The 22,411-nt window shown below is 43.9% G+C and overlaps 1 protein-coding gene across 1 annotated transcript in view; it reads left to right on the forward strand.

Moving 5' to 3' along the window:
• Positions 1-22,411, forward strand: part of IFT122 (intraflagellar transport 122) — a 91,736-nt gene that overhangs the window by 27,835 nt on the left and 41,490 nt on the right. The window contains exons 5-13 of the mRNA XM_025377341.1: positions 2,035-2,111; positions 4,355-4,421; positions 5,422-5,568; positions 7,312-7,488; positions 9,763-9,838; positions 17,675-17,866; positions 18,023-18,161; positions 19,392-19,594; positions 21,156-21,293. Coding sequence (XP_025233126.1) covers positions 2,035-2,111; positions 4,355-4,421; positions 5,422-5,568; positions 7,312-7,488; positions 9,763-9,838; positions 17,675-17,866; positions 18,023-18,161; positions 19,392-19,594; positions 21,156-21,293 — 1,216 coding nt within the window. The remainder of the gene's footprint in view (positions 1-2,034; positions 2,112-4,354; positions 4,422-5,421; positions 5,569-7,311; positions 7,489-9,762; positions 9,839-17,674; positions 17,867-18,022; positions 18,162-19,391; positions 19,595-21,155; positions 21,294-22,411) is intronic.

Consider the following 22,411-nt stretch of genomic DNA (forward strand, 5'->3'; position numbering starts at 1 on the left):
TTTTCTTTTCTTTTCTTTTCTTTTCTTTTCTTTTCTTTTCTTTTCTTCTTCCTTCCTTCCTTCCTTCCTTCCTTCCTTCCTTCCTTTCTTTCTTTCTTTCTTTCTTTCTTTCTCTCTCTCTCTTTCTTTCCCTCCCTCCCTCTCTCTTTCTTTCTTTTTCTTTCTTTCTCTTTCCTTCTTTCCTTCTTTCTTTCCTTCCTTCCTTCCTTCCTAAGTTCCATAAGAGCAGATACTGCATCTTTTTTTTTTCTCACTCTTGTGTCCCTGATACAATGCCTAGCCCATCCATAATTGGTACTCACCAATTCTTTCTCTTTCTTTCCTTCTTTCTTTCTTTCTTTCTTTCTTTCTTTCTTTCTTTCTTTCTTTCNCTTTCTTTCCTTCTTTCTTTCTTTCTTTCTTTCTTTCTTTCTTTCTTTCTTTCTTTCTTTCTTTCTTTCTTTCTTCCCTTCCTTTCCTTCCTTTCCTTCCTTTCTTTTCCTTTCCTTTCCCTTCCTTCCTTCCTTCCTTTCTTTCTTTTTCTTTCTTTCTTTCTTTTTCTTTCCCTTCCTTCCTTCCTCCCTTCCTCCGTTCCTCCCTCCCTTCCTCCCTCCTTCCTTCTTTCCTTCCCTTCCCTTCTCTTCTTGATTGGGTCTTGCTCTGTCTCCCAGGCTACAGCACAGTGGTACCTAGCTCACTGCAACTACAACCTCCCAGGCTCAAACAGTCCTCTTACTTCAGCTTCCCAAATAGCTGGAACTGCAGGTGCACACCACTACACCTGGCCAATTTTTAAATTTTTTTTTCTTGGTAGAGGCAGGGTTTCACTTTGTTGCCCATACTGGTCTTGAACTCCTTGGCTCAATCTGTCCTCTAACTACTAGGATTACAGGTATGAGCCACTGCACCTGGCCTCTTTTCAATTGTGGTAAAATATACGTGACATAAAATTTATCATATTAACTACTTTTTAAGTTTACAGTTTAATGTTATATACATTTACATTGTTGTGCAACCAATCTCCCAAACTCTTTTATCCTGCTATACTAAAATTCTATATCCTTCAAATTACCTGCTCACCCTTCTCTCCTACCCCCAGCCCCTGAAAACCACCATTCTACTTTCTTTCTCTCTGAGTTTGACTGCTTTACATACCTCATATAAGTAGAGTCATACAATATTTGTTCTTTTGTGGCTGGGTTATTTCATTTCACGTAATGTCCTTAAGGCTCATCTGTGTTGTAGCGTGTGTCAGAATTTACTTCCTTTTTTTTCTTTATTCTTATTATTTTTTGTGAAGATGAGGTCTCACTATGACTCCTGAGCTCAAACAATCCTCCCTCGGATGCCCAAACTGCTGGGATTACAGATGTGAGCCACTGGGCTCAGCTTCCTTCCTTTTTAAGTCTGAATATTATTCCTTTGTATATATAGACCACATTTTCTTTATCCATTCATCTGTTGATGGACACTTGTGTTGCTTCCACTTCTTAGCTATTATGAATAATGCTGCTATGAACATGGGTGTACAAATCAACAAATAATTTTTGAATAAATGAATGAATGAATGAGTGATGTTGTAAGTAAAGTATTACCCACAAGTGAAGGAATAAAACTGGGGCTGAGATGCCATGCATGGTACATGATTTGCTCAGTTTTCATTGTTGTCGAAGGATCTCTCATGTTTCCAGATCTTGGTCTGTAATGTTTTCATTGCACCTCCATCTTACATTTCTGGGCCTCCGCAAAACAGTAAGAGTAACAACCACAAATAAAGTACCTAAAGGCCAAGGTGGAAGGATTGCCTGTGGCCAAGTGTTCAAAACCAACCTGGCCAAAAGCGAGTCCCCATCTCTATAAAAAAGAAAACAGTAGGTGAGAAGAATTAATTATTTTGGAGTAGGAGAATTAATTTCTGTGCTTTTTGTTGGTCACTTGCAGAAGTGCAAGTGGTCTGTAGTCAGAGGCTGTGGGCTCATTATTAAAATCTTCAGTTGTAGCCACTGAAATGTTTGTGGTTTGCTGCATAGTAATCTACAGTTGTTTACTTCCCAGGCACAATGATGCTATACAGTGTGTCTCCTACAATCCTATTACTCATCAACTGGCATCTTGTTCCTCCAGTGACTTTGGTAGGTTCTGATTCCTGATGTCCTGTCCTGAAATAACTGAAAATCTGGGCTAAAAATGCTGAAATGCATTCAGAATATGGTGATTTTATCCTGAGAGAGTTAATACTACTTCTCTGCCTTCAATGGCTGAGGGGAGGCTGACAGTTATTCTTTAAATTGTGTAGAAACCAAGATAGTGAATGGTGACCTTTACTCTGGTGAGACATCAGAGACTACAGGAAGGGCCCCAGCAAAGGAAATGGTAAGAAGATTGGGAGGGCACAGGCATAACTTGATGTTGCTGCCTCTGGGAAGCCTTCCCTTGGTGTTACTGCCTCTAGGAAGCCTTCCCTGACTCACCGTGGCAGGGACAGTGCAGTTGTCCTCACCTTTGTATTGACCCACATCTGTGTGTATGTGAAATTCTTCACTGTTGCAGTTGTACTTCTTGCACAGTTTGTCATCATTACTTGTTGGGGCGGCTGTAGCTGTCCTCCCTGAGGGGCTGAACACCTTGAGGAGTTCATCCTGGCCATGGTCCCGTGCCAGCATTACAGCACTGGTGTAGTACTGGCACAAAAGACGTATCAGTAAAATGTCTATGTAGGGAGGAAGGGAGTGAAATTGGGCAGAGGCTTATAGGTTATTTCCATTAATGGTTAATTCTGTTTTCAGCTCTATCAGTCTGTGTTCCTTGCTAGTGGATACAATGGAGTCACTAGATGAGGAGTCAGAGGCCTAATCCCTCTCAGTGTTTCAGTTCCCTTATCTAAAAGGAGCATGCTACTCACTGTCTCAATGATACGGTTCTGGTTCTGAGGTTCAAAAGAGAGAATGGAATTGAAAGCCAATTGTATAAATACATGGAGAAAGGCCTGTCATTTGTTTAACGTATTTTATAGCATTTTCTTCATGTGAAGCACTGGTCTGTATGCTTATACTGGAAGATTAAAAAGACAAAATAGAATCCCTACCCTTGAGGAACTTATGGTCTTAGGGGAAGGTGGGATTTTAAAAAATACAATATTAAAGTTGAATGCTTGCAGTGTGCTAGGCACTGTTCTGAGGATTAGAAATGAATTTTCATTTGAGCTTTATGACAGCCCCTGAGGTGTCAGGTATTATTCCCACCCTACTGATGAAAAAGAGGTAAAGGTCCCTTAGCTAGTAGGTAGAGGAACCAGGGCTTGGACCTTAGACCAGGTGATTACATAGAAAGCCTGCCCTGCTAAGCACTGCTGAAGGAGGCCCAGGAAGAAGGAGGTTCCTCCAGCTGGGAGCTCCAGGCAGGCTTAGTGGAACACAGATAACATGTGCACAAGTCAAAATGTTTGGAGAAGCGTTTTGGACCAGGGGAAAGGCAAAAAATAACTTGTTTGATGTTGCACTTGGCTATATATTTGTGCACTGGAGTTACCTTCTTGATTGTACTTCGCAACTTGGCAAATAGAATAATTTGCTTATGTTATCTAGACATATACTTGTTGCTATGAGGCACTGAACCAGGGCATCTGGGACAGGGAGGAGCAAGCCTTCGGTGACCAGTATGCCATGGAAGAGGCACAGCTCAGATAGGGTCTATGTGTTGTGATTGAGACCTATGAAAGAAAACTAGATTTTCAGAAAGCAGCATTGTTATTTTAAATGCTAGGTTATATTCTGGTTGCAATGTCAGAGTTATGAACAGTGAAATTGTCATTTCTTTGAGAGTCAGATCCCTGAAAAGTTGGCTGGCACTTTACCAATCTATCTTATTTTTCTTCTGAAAGAATTATAGATTCATGGTAAGTTACAAAGATGGTATCAAGAAGTCTATGTACTTTTCATCCAGTTTCCCCTAGTGGATCCATCTTATGTAACTATTATACAATATCAAGACTAGGAAACTGAGACTGGCACAAAGTGTGTATATTATATAGTTCTGTTGTTTTATCACATGTGTAGATTACCGCCAGTGCAACACAGAGCTAAGCCATCACCATGAAGTTACCACTTACTGTCGTATCTCCTCACCTTACCTCCAGTTATTTCCAAACCCTGGTAACCACAAATCCATTCTCCATTTCTATAATGTTGTCATTCAAGAATGTTATAGAAATAGAATCGTACAGTAAGTATATGACCTTTTGAGATTGTGTTTTTTCATTCAGCATAAAGTCCTGGAGATCCATCTAAGTTGTTGTATGTTTCAATTATTTGTTCCTTTTTATTGCTGGGTAGTATTCCAACCAATCCATCTTCTTTTATATTATTATGCATTGAAGGGTTGTGGTCTCCTGAACAGAAGTCTGTCTCCAAACACAAATCAAGCAGCAAGATCATCTGCTGCAGGTAAGTGCAGCTCTGACAATAAGATTTATGTTCCTTCATCTTCCACACAGACTTTCAAAATCCAATTATTTCATGCAGCGGAGAAGGTCTTGTGTTAAGTAGTTGGTTTAGGCCCCTGTATTTCCTTTTTTCTTCTTTTTTGGTCTCCTCAATGGGAAAGACCTATGCCTTTGATCATGAAGCAAAAGAGAACTACAAGTTGCCTTCATGCAGTTACCTAGCAACAAGCCTCAACACCCAGCTATACTGAGTGGAGGCTTGTAGAAAATGTGAGGCTGTCATTGTCCAGGCAGCATCTGTGGGGAAGAAAGCTTTCCCTCCCACACTTTGATGCTAGACCTGGATTAGAATCCAGAATCTGTCATTGACAGGCCATGTGACCTCAAGAAAGTTACTAAATCTTTCTGAGCTGGAGCTTTATATTCCTCATCTGACAAATAGGGATAAAAATACTGACTTGACGGGATTGTCGTGAAATGTACACAAACTTATGAGTGTAAAGCATGCAGGACAGCACCTGGTGTACAGCAGACACTCAAAATGGTAGCTGTTCAGCTTCTAGGAGTATATCCCTTCCGTTCAGCATCTGAGCACCTTCTACAAAGCAAGCACTGTCCTAGGGATTGGAAGACACCAAGTCTGTTCTTAAGGTGCTCTTTAAGTGGTAGGGGATTGAGATGGAGAGTGGGAAGTGGTGGCTGGCCCGGAGATGTAGGCACAAGGTAAGGGCTGTCATAGAGGTGTGTACACAGGGCTGGGGGAGCTCAGAAAAAGGTACCAAATAGTGCCTTCACTTCTCATTGTTTATTACAGAACTAAATAGCATTTTAAGTTTGATCCTCTGACTTTATGTCAGGACTGGCAATAATGAAACCATATCCATCCCAGCTGTTGCTGCCTCATCAGACTTTTATTTCAAACCAAGGCATCATCCTCACTAGTTTTACCTTCTGTGGGGTGCTTCCTCTATCCCCATGCATTTTGTTGGCTGTGTGCACAGCTGGACAAATGATGGTCAGTACCTGGCGCTGGGGATGTTCAATGGGATCATCAGCATACGGAACAAAAATGGCGAGGAGAAAGTGAAGATCGAGCGGCCAGGGGGCTCCCTTTCACCAATATGGTCCATCTGCTGGAACCCTTCAAGGTACTCTTTAAATTGTCCTCCTTCTAGAACAAACACCATCATGAAGAAGGGCTTTCTGCCTTCCTGAGGTCTCCCTAGATTCAAAGGCTTCTCACCTCACTTGAATAGTCTGTTTTAGAACCTGTTCCATTTGTATGGATTTTTTTTTTTTTAACGGTCCTGCTACCTAAGAATGTATGGAATTTTTTAAGAGCCTGCTGAAAAGTTCAGTTTTGGAATGCATCCTAGAGATTTTAGCAAAGCAGATGAGCTATTTAGGCCAGGCCAAAGTGTGTGTGTGGCATGTGTGCACACATGTGCATGCACACATATGTGTATGTGCACATGTACATGAGTATGGTGTGTGTGTGGTGTGTGAGTGATGCAGGAGGACTGTTTCCTTATGAATCAATAGTGGAGCTCTCTGCTGTGGCTTCATTTTTGCCTTTCCTTTTTTAGTTCTTCCCTCCAAGTTTGGGCAGAATATGTGCCCACCTGTTAATAAATAGCTTTTTCATGAGCCTTTTTGTTGCCTTTGCCAGGAAGTCAAAATTAAGTCTGCAGACATCCCTAAAGCCTAGAGATACACGAGCAGTTGGCACCTACCTTCTGAAATTTTGTACACACTTTCCTTTCTATGTCCATGTGACTTTGACAGTAAACTAATTATATGCTTTTTTTTTTTTTTTTTTTTGAGATGGAGTCTCACTCTGTTGCCCAGCCTGGAGTGCAATGGCGCAATCTCAGCTCACTGCAATCTCCACCTCCTGGGTTCATGCAATTCTCCTGTCTCAGCCTCCTGAGTAGCTGGGATTACAGGTGCCCACCACCACACCTGGCTAATTTTTTGTGTTTTTAGTAGAGATGGGTTTCACCATGTTGGCCAGGCTGGTCTTGAACTCCTGACCTCAGGTTGTCCACACACCTCAGTCTCCCAAAGTGCTGGGATTACAGGTGTGAGCCATTGCACCTGACCCTATATGCTCTTTATATATCCTATGATACTATTAAACCATCAGTATCCTTTATGGAGTCCTCTGAAGGTAAATTAAAGGTCCTACTTGTTTACCAGCTCAATGTCACTTTACAAATGGTTGCCTACTTGATTTAGAAGGTTGTTTGGAAGGTTATTATGCTTCTTCCTGAATAATTTTGTCTGGCCCATGCTGTACCATGCATGTGTAATGCTATCAAAGGCCATTAGCCCACCCCAGAGTTCCTGCTGTTTGATTTGTGGCTGCAGAGGACTTTGTGGCTCTAGGCTACCATTTTTAATTCATGAGAAGCAGGATGTCCTATATAACTGGTGGCTGTCTTCCTCCAGGTAGGGTTCAGGGGCTCCTTTTATTTTTTATTTTTATTATCTTTTTTTTTTTTTTTTTTTTTTTTTTCTGAGACAGGGTCTCACTCTGTCACCCAGGCTGGAGTGCAGTGGTGCGATCTTGGCTCACTGCAACCTCCGCCTCCCAGGTTCAAGCAATCCTTTCGCCTCAGCCTCCTGAGTAGCTGGGATCACAGGCACATGCCACCATACCTGTCTAATTTTTTGTATTTTTGGTAGAGACAGGGTTTCACCATGTTGGTCAGGCTGGTCTTGAACTCCTGATCTCAGGTGATTCACTTGCCTCGGTCTCCCGAAGTGCTGGAATTACAGGCATTGAGTCACTGCACCCGGCCCCCAGGGGCTCCTTGACAGGATTTTAAATTATAGTTTTAGTGTGGTTCTAGGCAATGTAATTTTGAACAACTACTTACTGTCTACAGCCGATGGGAGAGTTTCTGGATGAACAGAGAGAATGAGGATGCCGAGGATGTCATTGTCAACAGATATTTTCAGGAAATCCCTTCCACTCTGAAGTCAGCAGTGTACAGTAGTCAGGGTAGTGAGGCAGAGGAGGAAGAACCAGAGGAAGAAGACAACAGTCCCAGGGACGACAACTTGTGAGTGTGTCCCAATGAGTGGGAACCCTCCTGGCAAGGGCCCAGGTCCCACACAGACTTGCCAGGACAGATGTTAAGCTCCTTGGCCAAGGGAGTACAGGGACTGGGGAGAACTGTGGGTGAAAGCTCCTTCAAAAAAAGGAGACACACCCTTAAAAATTGTGTGTGGGTTATAAAGTGATCCTGTGAGAAACTATAGGAAATACTGAAAAGACTAAAGGAGAAAGTTCAGCTTTTCTGATAAAACCCCATCACCTGAGGAAATCACTGTTAGCAATCTAGTGTATTTCTCCTTAGTCTTTTAGTGTGTTCATATAATTAACTAAGTTATATTCTGGTTTTTTTCACTTAACATTATAGTGTGACCCCTTTCCAGTAACATTGTAAATCCTTCAAAGAACATGATTTTTAATGGCTGAAGCGTGTGCCCTTTTGTGGATGCCCCATCATTCGACACTTCCTCTATTACTGGACACGTTTCTTAGCCTGTTCCCACACTACCCCTTACCTTACCTTGCATTTTCTAGGATGCATGTCAGTGAGGAAGCCCTTACCTTAGCCACAGTCCTCACACTCAAATCCTGGCTGTCCAGTCATTCTTTCTTCTCTTCAGTCGAGATTGCCTGTAGGGAAAACATGGGCAGGCCAGAGTGGGGAAAGCTGGGGTAGCCAGGATATCACAGTTTGGCACTAGCTTGGGACTTTCCGAACTGTTTTCCATGGTACCTGAGTTTCCTTGGAAGAATCCCACCCTGAGGTCATGGGGGCTAGGAAGTGGGGACGGTAAAGGAGGAAGGTATGGCTTTGGGTCCCCATTTCAGTGCTTTTGATTGTTTCAACATGAGTTTTTGTTTCGTAAAGAATCCTACTGCCCTAGGAGGAAAAAGGGGGTTGAAAATCACTAATCCACCTCACAGGGACTGAGCCCAGCCCAGAGCCATATGTGGCCTCCCCAAGAGGGCTCACTGGTGGGCTGGGCTCCTGGATTGTTTGTACTTTGGACTTCAGTGCCAGTTCACACAAAGATCATCTGCAGGCTCCCTCATAACATCCCTCTTGGCCTTTGTCTCTTTTCCCTTAGTTTTGAGTTAGTGCCTATGACATTTGCCACTCTTGACTGGGTTTTACAAACAAGGCCTTAGCTTGTCTGCCTACATATCCAGTGGTGCTACCAGGTGACCACAAGACACTGGGATCAGAAAAGCTGGAATTAATAAACAAAGAGGCAACATTAGGTGGATTAAGACCCAGCCTCAAAGGCTAGGAATGCTTTTTTTTTCATTTTTTTTTTTTGAGTCAGTCTGGCTCTGTCACCTAGGCTGGAGTGCAGTGGCACGATCTCGGCTCACTGCAACCTCTGCCTCCCGGGTTCTAAGTGATTCTTGTGCCTTAGCCTCTGGAGTAGCTGGGATTACAGGCACGCGACACCACACCTGACTAATTTTGTATTTTCAGTAAAGATAGGGTTTCCCCATGTTGGCCAGGCTGGTCTCGAACTCCTGACCTCGGGTGATCCACGCACTTCAACCTCCCAAAGTGCTGGGATTACAAGCGTGAGCCACCATGTGCTGCCACTTTTCTCTTGAACTAGATTCCCAGGTAGCTTGCTCCCTAGCCTCAGGCAAGGGAGTTTCTCCTATGTGCTGGTCCTACAGTCCCAGCCCCATGGCACTGATCCCCATAGGTTATCAGTTTCAAAGACAAGTTGCATGTTTTCAGAGAGCCCATTGCTCTTTTTTGAAAATTAGAGTCAGTCAGAAACCATTTCACTTGTGCAAGGACCCCCACCTGCAGGAGAACCTATTTTTAGGTGTTAATTTTCTTTCTTCAGGAAGAGCAAGCAAGTTTCCCTTCTATTAAAAAATGCGTTTGTATTGAAAGAGATGTTTCTCTGCCATCTCCCCACATTTTCCAGTATGTAAGAGAAAAGCAGTCTCAATATTGGAGCCTTGTCTGTCTTAGTGTTGCTCCCCAGTAAGCTCTGAAATGAGAGGTTTATATTCTTCAGCTGTAGCAGTGTCCCCAGCACCATAAGCTCATAGCAGAGGACTCAGTGAAACAGCAGATCCCAGGAAGGCTAAACCTCACCTCTGCTTCATCCCATAAGACTGATGGATGGGTTGGGCCAAATTACAACTTTTGGCCTCAGTAAAGCTGTACAACATTTGGCAACCTGAGGCCAGGGCTCTCTTGTTCCTGTTGTTTAAGCCCTTAGAGCTATACTCATCAGCAGGCTGTGGCCCTTCATAACGTCTTTTATCTTCTGTTGATTAGAGAGGAACGTAATGACATCCTGGCTGTGGCTGACTGGGGACAGAAAATTTCCTTCTACCAACTGAGTGGAAAACAGGTATGTAATCCAATTGCAAATCCAATTGCAGTCATGCCTGTTATATTTTCATTTTCTGAGATTCTGTTACTATTCATTATACATTATCATTGTTAGTTCCTGCTTATTGAGCGTTTGCTGTGATACCAGGTACTGTGCTCACTGCTTTGCACGTTTTATCCTATTTTATTCTTATAAAACCCAATGAAGTGGGTACTACTTTCCTTATCAACTTTTTAGGAATGAGTAAACCAGAACTCAGAGCAGTGAAATTATATGTCCAAGATTTCATACGGCTAATAAATGGTGGAGCCTAGGAGTTAAACCCAGATTGGTTTGACTTTAAAATCTAGCTCTTAGTTTTGACCTTACTTTCCTCTATTTGCTTTCATTCATTCAACTAACATTTATGAGTACCCACTTAGGACAGCCCTTTCACAGAGGAGCTGCTGACATAGAGCCGGGAAAGTGATAGTCTCTACCTGCAAGAGCTCACAGGCTGGCGGAGACACACTTGATAGCAAAGAGCCCCTGTGTAGTGCGGTGTGTGACATAATAGAAAGCTATATAGATGGCTTTTAGGGATACAAAAGAGGGTAACATCACTACTTGGTAGAGATGGGAGGTCTTGTTACAAGTTATCTTTGAGCAGGCTATCTTTGAGTTAGGCTGAGGATATTGGGAATGGTGTTTCAGGCAGAAAAAAAATAGCGTGTATCAAGGCAGGAAGGAATGAAAATATATGACATTTCAGAGAATGATGAGTTGTACAGGGTGACTGCATCTCAGATTTTGTGACCTGAAGACAGAGCTTAAGAGGAACGTGGGGACATGATTTTTCTTTTTTTTTTTTTTTTTTTTTTTGAGGCAATCTCACTCTGTGGCCCAGGATGGAGTGCAGTGGCGCCATCCTGGCTCACTGCAAGCTCCAACTCCCAGGTTCACACTATTCTCCTGCCTCAGCCTCCTGAGTTGCTGGGACTATAGGCGCCCACCACCACGCCCGGCTAATTTTTTTTTTTTTTTTTTTGTATTTTTAGTAGAGACGGGTTTTCACTGTGTTAGCCAGGATGGTCTCCATCTCTTGACCTCGTGATCCCTCCGCCTTGGCCTCCCAAAGTGCTGGGATTACAGGTGTGAGCCACTACGCCCGGCCTATGATTTTTTGTTTGTTTGTTTTGAGATAGAGTCTCGCTCTGTCGCCCAGGCTGGTGTGTAATGGTGCAATCTCGGTTCACTGCAACCTCTGCCTCCCGGGTTCAAGCGATTCTCCTGCCTCAGCCTCCTGAGTAGCTGGGATTACAGGCATGTGCAACCACGCCTGGCTAATTTTGTATTTTTGGTAGAGACGGGGTTTCTCCATGTTGGTGAGGCTGGTCTCAAACTCCTGACCTCAGGTGATCTGCCTGCCTTAGCCTCCCAAAGTGCTGGGATTATAGGCATGAGCTGCCACCACACCTGGCCGAGGATGTGATTATAAAGGACCTGAGTAGTGTGAATAAGAAGTTCGAACATCATATACTGTAAGTATTCAGGAGCCATAGATGGCAGGAAGTGGCATTACAGATTCTTGCTTCAGAAGAATAACTTGTTTCCGTGGAGGGTGGATTAAAATATAGAGAGCATGGTAGTCGGATGACTTATTAGTAGGCAGGAAACGCCAAGAATTAGAGTAAAGGTGCTGGATACAGGTTTCATACCATAGCCAAGCAAGTGAGAAATGCAGCCTGTGCAGTGAAGCTTTTAATTTCATAGCATCCTTATTCCTCAAAATATGTCATGCAAGAAGGAAGAGTTTTAGATGTGTGTAGCCCAGCTTTTGGGCCATTTCTTCTACTCCTGCCTTACCATTGGTCATTTCTTTTGTATTCAAGTAAAGAAAAGATAAAGGGAGCAGATAATGAAGTGTTTTCTCAGTTTGCCGTGGTTGATTTCCTAAAACTCTCATTTTAATTAACTATCATCTAGTTTCCCTGGCCCTCTCTATTCATCCGCTTAATGTGTGTACGTCGTCATTCAACAGATATTTATAGGCACACCTACTGTGTACGAGGCACTGGATGTGGGTACTGAAGACTCTTGGGAACAAATGACCGCACTGCAGTGGGAGGGAATGGGGTCTTGTTGCTATGGCCACAGTAGAAAAGAGCTCAACATGGCGGAGGGCCACAGGAAATATCTTGCAACTGTGCCGCCCCAGAGCTCGTGTTGTGGCCCAAAGTTTCTGCATGATAAGCAACCTCAACCTGCTGAGATGGTAACCCCAACTTGTTTGGGACAGTAAAATTGTTTTCTTGGTGGATAAGTATCTTCCCTTCCCAATCTGGGAAGATTAGAATTAAATGTAGGATGATGAATTAAATCAAACCCATACTTTTGTGTTAGCCTGAGGTATAATTTGTGTATTTTTGTCATTTGAAGTGTTAGTAATACTTAAGAGGATCGACTTAATAATAATAATAGCTAAAATTTATTGAATTCCAGGCATTATATAAACTCTTTACAAGGATTAACTCTCTTAATCCTTGTAACAACCCTATGAGGTAAATACTGTTATCATCACCATATTACATGCAAGAAAATTGAAGCACAGAGAGGCTCAATAATTTGCCCAAAGGCACACATTTAGTCTGTGGTCCACCCTGATGAAACCCAGGCATACTGGTGCCAGAATCCATATTAGAATATCTATCAGATTAGTCTTGCAATGACCATTTAAAAGTTGTATTGAGTAATTTTATATGTCTGATTTTATTTATTTATTTTTTGAGAAAAGGTCCCACCCTATTACCCAGGCTGGAATGCAGTGGCATGGTCATGGCTCACTACAGCCTTGATCCCCCTGGGCTCAAGGAATCCTCCTACCTCAGCCTTCCAAGTGACTGGGACTATAGGCACATTTCACCACACCCTGCTAATTAAAAAAAAAATTTTTTTTTTAGAGATAGGGTCTTCTATGTTGTCCAGGCTGGTCTCAAACTCCTGGGCTCAAGTGATTCTTCTGCCTTGGCTTCCCAAATTCCTGGGAGTACAGGTGTGAGCCACCATATCTGGCCTACTTCTGATTTTAAGTGGAAAGATATAAGAATTATATATATATATATATATATTTTTTTTTTTTTTTTTGAGGCGGAGTCTCGCTCTGTCACCCAGGCTGGAGTGCAGTGGCCGGATCTCGGCTCACTGCAAGCTCCGCCTCCCGGATTTACGCCATTCTCCTGCCTCAGCCTCCTGAGTAGCTGGGACTACAGGCGCCCGCCACCTCGCCCGGCTAGTTTTTTGTATTTTTTAGTAGAGACGGGGTTTCACTGTGTTAGCCAGGATGGTCTCGATCTCCTGACCTCGTGATCTGCCCGTCTCGGCCTCCCAAAGTGCTGGGATTACAGGCTTGAGCCACCGCGCCCGGCCAAGAATTATATTTAAAGTGTATATTATTTAAGGTTCCTAAGCAATATTGGAATGCTTAAGCAATTTGTTGTATTTTTCTGCTTGGTGTTCACTGAGCTTTTTGAATGTACACATTGATATCTTTATGTCTTTCACCAAATGTGGAAACATTTTGGCCATGATTTCTTGAAATATTTCTTCTTCTCCATTCTTTCCTTTCCTCTGGGACTCTAATTACACTTACATTAGACCTTTTGTTATTGTTCTCCAAGTCATTGAGGCTCTGTTATTATTTTTTTAAATCCCTTCTTTTCCCTCCGATCTTCAGATTGGAGGATTTCTGTTGTTCAGTATTAAATTTCATTGACTCTTCTGCAACTTCTGACATTTCTCTTAAGCTCTTTCAGTGCATATTTGTTTCAGTTATTATTGCATTTTTCTGTTCTAGAATTTCCATTTGGTTCTTTTTTCCTTTTCATTCATTACAAGCATATTTTTCTTTATCGTCTTAACCATAGTTATAATAGCTGTTTTTTTCTTTTTTTTTTTTTTTGAGACGGAGTCTCGCTGTGTCGCCCAGGCTAGAGTGCAGTGGCCGGATCTCAGCTTACTGCAAGCTCCGCCTCCTGGGTTCACGCCATTCTCCTGCCTCAGCCTCCCAAGTAGCTGGGACTACAGGCACCCGCCACCTCGCCCGGCTAGTTTTTTTTTTTTGTATTTTTTAGTAGAGACGGGGTTTCACTGGGTTAGCCAGGATGGTCCCGATCTCCTGACCTTGTGATCCACCCATCTCGGCCTCCCAAAGTGCTGGGATTACAGGCTTGAGCCACCGTGCCCTGCCAATAGCTGTTTTAAAATTCTCATCTGCAGCTGGGCATGGTGGCTCGTGCCTGTAATCCCAGTACTTTTGGAGGCCGAGGAGGGAGGATTACTTGAGGCCAGGATCGTGGTTCAAGACTAGCCTGGGCTACATAGAGAGACTTCATCCCTAAAAACAAACAAACAAATTAGCCAGGCGAGGTGGCAGGCACCTATTGTCCTAGCATCTCAGGAGGCTGAGGCAGGAGTATTTCCAAGCTGAGGAGTTCAAGGCTGCAGTGAACTCTTACCACTGCACTCCAGCCTGGGTGACAGAGCAAGACCTGTGCCCAAAAAGCAAACAAAATTCTCATCTGCTATTTCTAACATCTGGGTCGGTCGTCATGGTTCAGTCTCCATTGAATATGGTTCACATTTTCTGCTTTGGGGAATTTTGAATTGTACTCAATATAGTGAGTGATACGTCATAGAGACTCATTTCCATCATGTTCATCTGAAGATTATTGTGTATATTTGTGTGTTTGTGTGTATATATGTTTAAGCAGGCAGTTTACTTTGCTGGGCTCAATATCAAAACTGCATGTTTTCAGTGGTGTCAGCAGCTGACATCTCTGGGCAGTTCTTTAGCTGTAGCTAGGCTGCTTGGCATCTCATCACAGTTTGTAGTTCAAGAGTTTCCAGATATTCAGCGGAGTTTATGTGCAGAATTTAAGCTCTTACTTTGCATCTCTTTTCTGGAATTTCCCACCTCACTTTCTGGGTGCTGTGGTCCTCCCAAATTCTATATTCACCCAGCATGATGCTGAAGAGGGCTACCCTCCGGCAAGAACCCTTAAAAAAAATGAGAAGTTCACCTAGTGCTTGTTCCCTTCTTCCAGATGTGCATGTGTCTTCAGTTCCTGCCTGCTTTTGGTTGCCCTGAAATGGTTGTTGTTTATAGTTGGTCCAGAGTTTATTGTTTATACTTGTGGGAGGATGTTCCGATAGGAACTACTGAGCCACTTCCAGAAGCTGCTAGCCTTCCATGTCATGATTCATAAGAATTTTTAGTTTTCTTATTAGGTTTTCTAGCATCAGATAAGTGCTAGGGAAAGTTTTGGTTGCTAGGCATTTGAAATTCCTAAAAAGGAAAGGAAATTTGAATGTATTAAACTTATAATTGCAGTTTAAATTGGTATAAGGGAATTAATTTAACTAAGTTTTAAATGGGACTGGATATTTAAGGGATTTTATAATCTGTTCAAAATTAAATTCCTTAAACAGTCAGTCAATTGGCTGTTCACTTTAACTAGATTTATAAATAGGAAAATATTTGTAAATTGAACTTAAAAACTTAAGGAGAAATCAGTTCCCTAAAGTTATTTCTTTTATAAATTGAATATTAGTTTAATAATGTTAATCACAAACAGTCTTTTTATTCACAAAAGACACCATTGGGGCAGCAAAAAACTCCAGTGGTAATAAGGAACTTGGGCTTTAGCGGGGCAGACCTGGTTAACCCTGTATCTGCAGACAATGAAAGAAGTGCAATGGGATAGGCGAGCACAGGTGCTGTGGTGGGATGAGGGGATGGGGATTGGAGATGTTCCTGGAGGAGATGACACCTGGCAGACAAAGTGAGGGAGAGAGCACTCCTGGCTGGGTCTAGGGATGGTGTGGAATATAGCATCTGTGAGGATGTGGAGACCTGAAAAAGCATTGCCTTCTTAGGAAACTTACAAGTTCATTTTGGCTGAGAGAATGACCTTGGGGGCTGAGTTTGGGAGTGACCTTCATCCTAGAAGCTGAGAAAGCACCATTGAGAAAGTGAAAAGACAAGCCGCAGAATGTGAGAAGTTTTACAACTCATATATCTGATAAGGGACTTGTACTGGAATATATAAAGAACTATAAAGACAGGGCTGGGCATGGTGGTTCATGCATGTAATCCCAGTGCTTTGGGAGGCAGAGACAGGAAGATCACTTGAGAACAGGAGTTCAGAACTAACCTGGGTAACATAGTGGGACCCCATCTCTAAAAAAATATAGTTTTAATTAGCTGGGTGTGGTGGTATATGCCTCTAGTCTCAGCTCCTAGGTATGGCAGGGGGCTGAGGCAGAGGAATTGAGCCCAGAAGTTCAAGGTTGCATTGGGTTATGATCATACGACTGCATTCCAGCCTAAGTCATAGAGTGAGACATTTCTTTGTGGCCAATAAGCACATGAAATGATGCTCCATATCATTAGCTATCAGGAAAATGCAAATTGAAACCACAATGAGAGAATTCACACTCACTAAAATGGAGAAATTGGAATCCTCATACGCTGCTAATGCAAATATAAAATGGTGCATTCACTTTGAAAAGTGTAGCAGTTCCTAAAAAGGTTCAACATAGAGTTTAAAAAGAAAAAAATTTAGGCCAGGAGCTGTGACTCACTCCTGTAATCCCAGCACTTTGGGAGGCCAAGGTGGGTGGATCATCTGAGCTCAGGAGTTTGAGACTAGCCTGGACAACAAGGAGAAACACCGTCTCTGCAAAAAATACAAAAATTAGCCAGGCGTGGTGGCGCACACCTGTAGTCCCAGCTACTTGGGAGGCTGAGGTAGGAGGATCACTTGAAGGTGGGAGGTGGAGGTTTCAGTGAGCCAAGATTGCGCCGCTGCACTCCAGCCTGGGCAACAGAGTCAGACCCTGTTTCAAAAAAAAAAAAAAAAATTTGCTAGGCATGGTGGCACTCACCTGTGGTCCCGGCTACTTAGGAGGCTGAAGCAAGAAGATCACTTGAGTCCAGGAGTTCAAGGCTACAGTGAGCCGTAATTGCACCACTGCACTCCAGCCTGGGTGACAGAGTGAGACCCTATCTTGAAATAAACAAGAATTAAAAAATAAAGAGAAGTAGTATGGGTGTAGTTGCAGAATAAAAGGACAGTCTTTATTTTTTTTTTGAGATGAAATCTCGCTCTGTCGCCCAGGCTGGAGTGCAGTGGCCAGATCTCAGCTCACCGCAAGCTCCGCCTCCCGGGTTTACGCCATTCTCCTACCTCAGCCTCCCAAGTAGCTGGGACTACAGGCGCCCGCCACCTCGCCCGGCTAGTGTTTTATATTTTTTAGTAGAGACGGGGTTTCACCGTGTTAGCCAGCATGGTCTCGATCTCCTGACCTTGTGATCCGGCTGTCTCGGCCTCCCAAAGTGTTGGGATTACAGGCTTGAGCCACCGTGCCCGACCAGGACAGTCTTTAAACTGAATAAACTCAGCTTTATAAAATACTTTTTTAAAAAAGGCAGAGAAAAGAAGCTGAGGGAACCCACTGAACTGTATGAAGAACTGTATTTGCAGAGGGAGGGGGGCCTTTGGGAGCAAAACCACTCACAGTCTCCATCTTGGCTGAGGAGCCCTGACACACCTGCACTCCTGGAGCACTTGGGTGGGATTAGGGGAGGTGCCACTGACTCTAGGAGCTAAGGATTGGGCTGTGTGGTGGGGGAGTAGGGAGATGCAGAGGCAGAGAGGCCCGTGTTCACCATGGGATGACACGGGAGAAAAGGCTGGCCAGCTATCCCTGTCTTCCCAACTCCCTCTAAAGTTGGCGAGAAAAGCCGTTAATTGTATTGCAATGGTTATGGATTCGGAAGTGGTTTTTCCCTTGGTGTGTGTTCTTTTTCCTCAGATTGGAAAGGATCGGGCACTGAACTTTGACCCCTGCTGCATCAGCTACTTTACTAAAGGGGAGTACATTTTGCTGGGGGGTTCAGACAAGCAAGTATCTCTTTTCACCAAGGATGGAGTGCGGCTTGGGACTGTTGGGGAGCAGAACTCCTGGGTGTGGACATGTCAAGTGAAACCGGATTCCAACTATGTGGTAAGAAGAGGAAGTTTGTTCTGTGGGGCCATGGCTTGAAGAGGCACTGAGCAGCCGCCATGTCTTGAGAGACATATCACTGGGGTTTGTGTCTGACAAATGGGAGTGCAGACTCTCTCCAGAGAGCTGGGAATTGACAGTTCTGTCACCCTGCAGGTGGTCGGCTGCCAGGACGGCACCATTTCCTTCTACCAGCTTATTTTCAGCACAGTCCATGGGCTCTACAAGGACCGCTATGCCTACAGGGATAGCATGACTGATGTCATTGTGCAGCACCTGATTACTGAGCAGAAAGGTGAGAAGCAGGTCTAGACCTTGGGAAGAGGGACAGGTAGAAGCAGATGGAAAGGGCTACTGACAGGGCACTTGAAATGACAGGAAAGGTTTCTCCTTGGCCTTTTGAAAACATGTTAGCCACTGGGTCTATGTCTTGGGGTTTTGGTTTTTTTTGGTTTTTTTTTGGTGGGGGAACTAGGGATGCCAATCTCCTTGAGGATCTCATGAAAGCAATAAGCCCTCTCTGAAAAATGTACCAACTCAGAATTTTGCACATAATTTCAAGGAGTACGTGAATTTCCTGAGTGAGGGAGGATGATTTATGACAGATTGGAGCCAGGTGGTTGACCTACATGGGTCTTTGTGGACCTTTATCCTTTCTGGTCAGAGTCACTCAGGGGTGCTTCTCCTTCAGCCCAGTCTCCACTTGCCTCCTGCTGGGTCCTTCTGCCAGAGATGAGCAGCGGAATTGGATTGGCACAGGCTTAGTCAGAAGATCAGGGTTCCAGGCCTAGCATAGTCATTCCAAGCCCTAAGACCTCAGTCTCTCCCTCTGTCCACTTAAGTAGCTGTGCTGGTTAATGGTTAAATAGGCTCAGAATCCACTTACTCCAGGTGTATTCATATCTGGATGTGCTGGCCTGAGTGCACTGCTGGGTGCCTTTGCAAGGGATCCAAGTGGGGGGTTCTTTTGTAGATTCAGATGAGTGTCCTTTGGTCCCCCTGGAGGACCATATGTTTCTGAAGATTCTGGCTGTGGTGGCTGGGGCAAAGCCTCTTGGACAGCTCCACAGTGTCCCCGTCAGGGACATTCTCTCCACCTGGTCTGTAGTGGGAGTGTAGAGCCTGGTGTGTACCAGAAATTAACGTGTCTTTCCTGTTTGTCAAGGAGGTGGGCAGGGAGCGGCCAGAGGTGAGGTCAGTTACTTAAGCAGGCTTCCGATCACCAGGGGCCACTAGTGCTGTGGAGAGGAGTTTATATTTGTATCCAGCAAGTGATGGTAACAGTGAGTAGTTCATTTCCATACTCAGTTGTCAGCCTTGGACCGTGAAGATTGGATCCTATAGGACTTTGGATCCCAGTGCTCAGCAGAGTTGATTGTATATATTAGATACTCTAAAGATTTTTCAATGAGAGTATCTCAGTTTAATTGCCAGTAGCGTTAAGTAAATGATGGCTTTTAATTTCTCTCCCTTCCACCTTACTTAACAACCTCTTGCTAGAACTAGATATTTTTTTCTTTGACAGTTCGGATTAAATGCAAAGAGCTTGTCAAGAAGATTGCCATCTACAGAAATCGATTGGCTATCCAACTGCCAGAGAAAATCCTCATCTATGAGTTGTATTCAGAGGACTCATCAGACATGCATTACCGGGTAAAGGAGAAGATTATCAAGAAGTTTGAGTGCAACCTCCTGGTGGTGTGTGCCAATCACATCATCCTGTGCCAGGTGGGCAGCAGCGTGTTGGAGGAGTTGGGCTGAATTCCATTTGTGCTCCCTGCAATGATAGGGTGCCCATCTCATGGTTTTAAAACTGGTCACTAGAAAACAAGTCTGTTTCCATCAGACTAAGTGGTGCTTATTGGCTTTCATTTTCCTGGCATCTGGATGAACCAGACTCTATTAGCAAGTCATGAGCCATAAACTGAAGAATGCTTTTTGTTTTATTTTATTATTTTTTAAAAAATATTTTTCTTGAGACAGACATGGTCTCGCTCTGTTGCCCAGGCTGGAATGCAGTGGCACAATTCTGGCTCACTGCAGCTTTGACCTCCCAAGCTTAAGCAGTCCTCCTCCTGAGTAGCTGGCACGTGCCACCACACTCAACTAATCTTTTATTTTTAGTAGAGATGCGAGGCTGTACTTTGGGAGGCTAAGGCAGGAGGAATGCTTGAACCCAGGAGTTTAAGACCTGTCCAGCCTCCCAAAGTACTGGGATTATAGGTGTGAGCCACTGTGTCTAGCCAAGAATACCTTTTTCTATTGCAGAACATTTTGTCATACTGGGATTAGATATATTTTAATGACTTAAAACATAAATTGGTGTTATACAAAATGAAGATAGTTTTTATGGATAAGCATATACACATAAAATTTGTATCAACTCAGTAATTGTCAAGGAAATTTTAATTCCTGAAAGTTTTTTTTTCATAGAAAAAATTTTCTCAAGATTCCTAGAGAGTGTCTAAGTCAATGCCAAGAGAAGTTTGGAAAGACTCTGAGAGAAGGCTAGTCCAGCATCTTGGAAGTAGAGGTGGATTTAGTTTTACATAGCTCTATTGGAGGTGATGAAAGAGAAGAATTCTTTAGGAATCACTGTAGTGTAAAATACTATTAAAATCTCTCAAAGTCTAGAACTGGGCTGGGTGCAGTGGCTCACGCCTGTAAATCCCAGCACTTTGGGAGGCCAAGGCAGGATCATCTCTTGAGGCTAGTAGTTCGAAAGAAGTCTAGAAAACAAACTGAGACCCCATCTCTACAAAAAAAAAATTATTTAATTAGCTGGGTGTGATGGTACTTGCCTGTAGTCCCAGCTACTTGGGAGGCTGAGGCAAGAGGATTGCTTGAGCCAGGAATTGGAGGCTGCAGTGAGCTATGATATTGCCACTGCACTCTAGTCTGGGTGACAGTGAGACTCTGTCTCAAAAATCAATCAATCAATCAATAATCAAAGTCTAGAACTTCAAGTGGTTTAGGGTTGCCACAAATTACAGGATACATGTGGCAAGTATGTGTACTGGCAAGTATGTGTACTTTTGAGTGCTGCCTCTGGCCTAGGCTGCCTGGATGGAGGTTTGCATTGAAGGTCTGAGGCTGAATTGGGCTCTGTGGGGAAGCCTTGCACGGAGTCTTGGATTAACGATGCCAATTATGGGGTCTACATTGGGTTAGATAGATAGATACTGAATGTGTAGGTATTTTCACACTTTAGGGGCAGGAAGACCTCTTTGGGGAGGGCTGGGAGCACTTATTCTGTTGAATTTCCATGAGATCTGGGTTTGCTTCCTAGGAGAAACGGCTGCAGTGCCTGTCCTTCAGCGGAGTGAAGGAGCGGGAGTGGCAGATGGAGTCTCTCATTCGTTACATCAAGGTGATCGGCGGCCCTCCTGGAAGGGAAGGCCTGTTAGTGGGACTGAAGAATGGACAGGTGAGTACTCCCGCATGTCTCCCCTCAGGCTGATAATCTACATGCACACGTGGGTGACCCGTCTAGCAATGACTCTGAGCTGGGTTCTCAGGGCAGGAAAAGGGCTTCTCTCCTCCATGGTTGAATTGTGGGGCAGCCCTGAGTTCAGTTTTTGAGGACAGCCTCAGGCCAAAGGTGCTGTGGCCGTCACACTCATAGCAGGCCCATGTTTTGCAGAGTTGAGCTATAACCTTTGGCTACATGTAAAGTGGATTAGTGGCTTAAGGTCACCAGAAGGTGGGAGATTTGTTAGAGATGCTGCTTCTGTGGATTTCTAGAGGGAGGCAGAGATTGTTACCTAGGTCAGCTCCCAATTAGGGCAGCGAGTGGATTAAGGCAGTGTGTTCCAGCATGTGTCCTAGAGAATGCTGGGTCCTCAGGATGGTGATAGATGTCGTAAGAAAAGTGAACCCTTTGGCCAGTTAGATGTGGGATATCCAGGTTACACAAAGTTAAACAGATTTCTGTGTGTGTGTGTGTGTGTACATGTGTGTTCTTTGCTCAGCATAAGAAAAGTTCTAAGTGGGCTGCTACATGGAACTTTGAAAGTGACAATGTAACTGCATTAGCCTGACAGCCAAGCTGTGCAGCAGATGGCTTATGGCTGAGGCTTGTCAGGTCTTTGCTGGGGACGAAGTCACGGGGCGTGAGAGCAGTGAGTGAAGTCAAGCAGCAATGCCAAGGGGAGGAACGGCCGCTTCTTTCTCAGGCAGCTCTCACTGCCCGTGGGAGAATGGACTTTGGGGTCAGGTGAACCTGAGGTCATGTTCTTACTTAGCTACTCACTGGCTTTGTCATCCTGGGCAGGTCACTTTACTTCTGTGAGGCTGATTTTACATGAGGATAATACCACATATTTCATAGGACTGTCAAAACCAGATATCATCAAGGTTGGGAGTTAAAGCCAGTGTTAAAAAACAAAAAACAAACAAACAAAAAACACCAGGGGTATTAAAGCAGGCATGGTGGTGGGTACCTGTTGTCCCAGCTACTCAGGAGGCTGAGGCAGGAGAATCACTTTGAGCCCAGGAGTTTGAGGCTGCAGTGTGATATGATTAAGACTGTGAATAGCCACTGCA

This window comes from Theropithecus gelada, chromosome 2 (assembly GCF_003255815.1).
Source record: "Theropithecus gelada isolate Dixy chromosome 2, Tgel_1.0, whole genome shotgun sequence".
Lineage (NCBI taxonomy): Eukaryota > Metazoa > Chordata > Mammalia > Primates > Cercopithecidae > Theropithecus > Theropithecus gelada.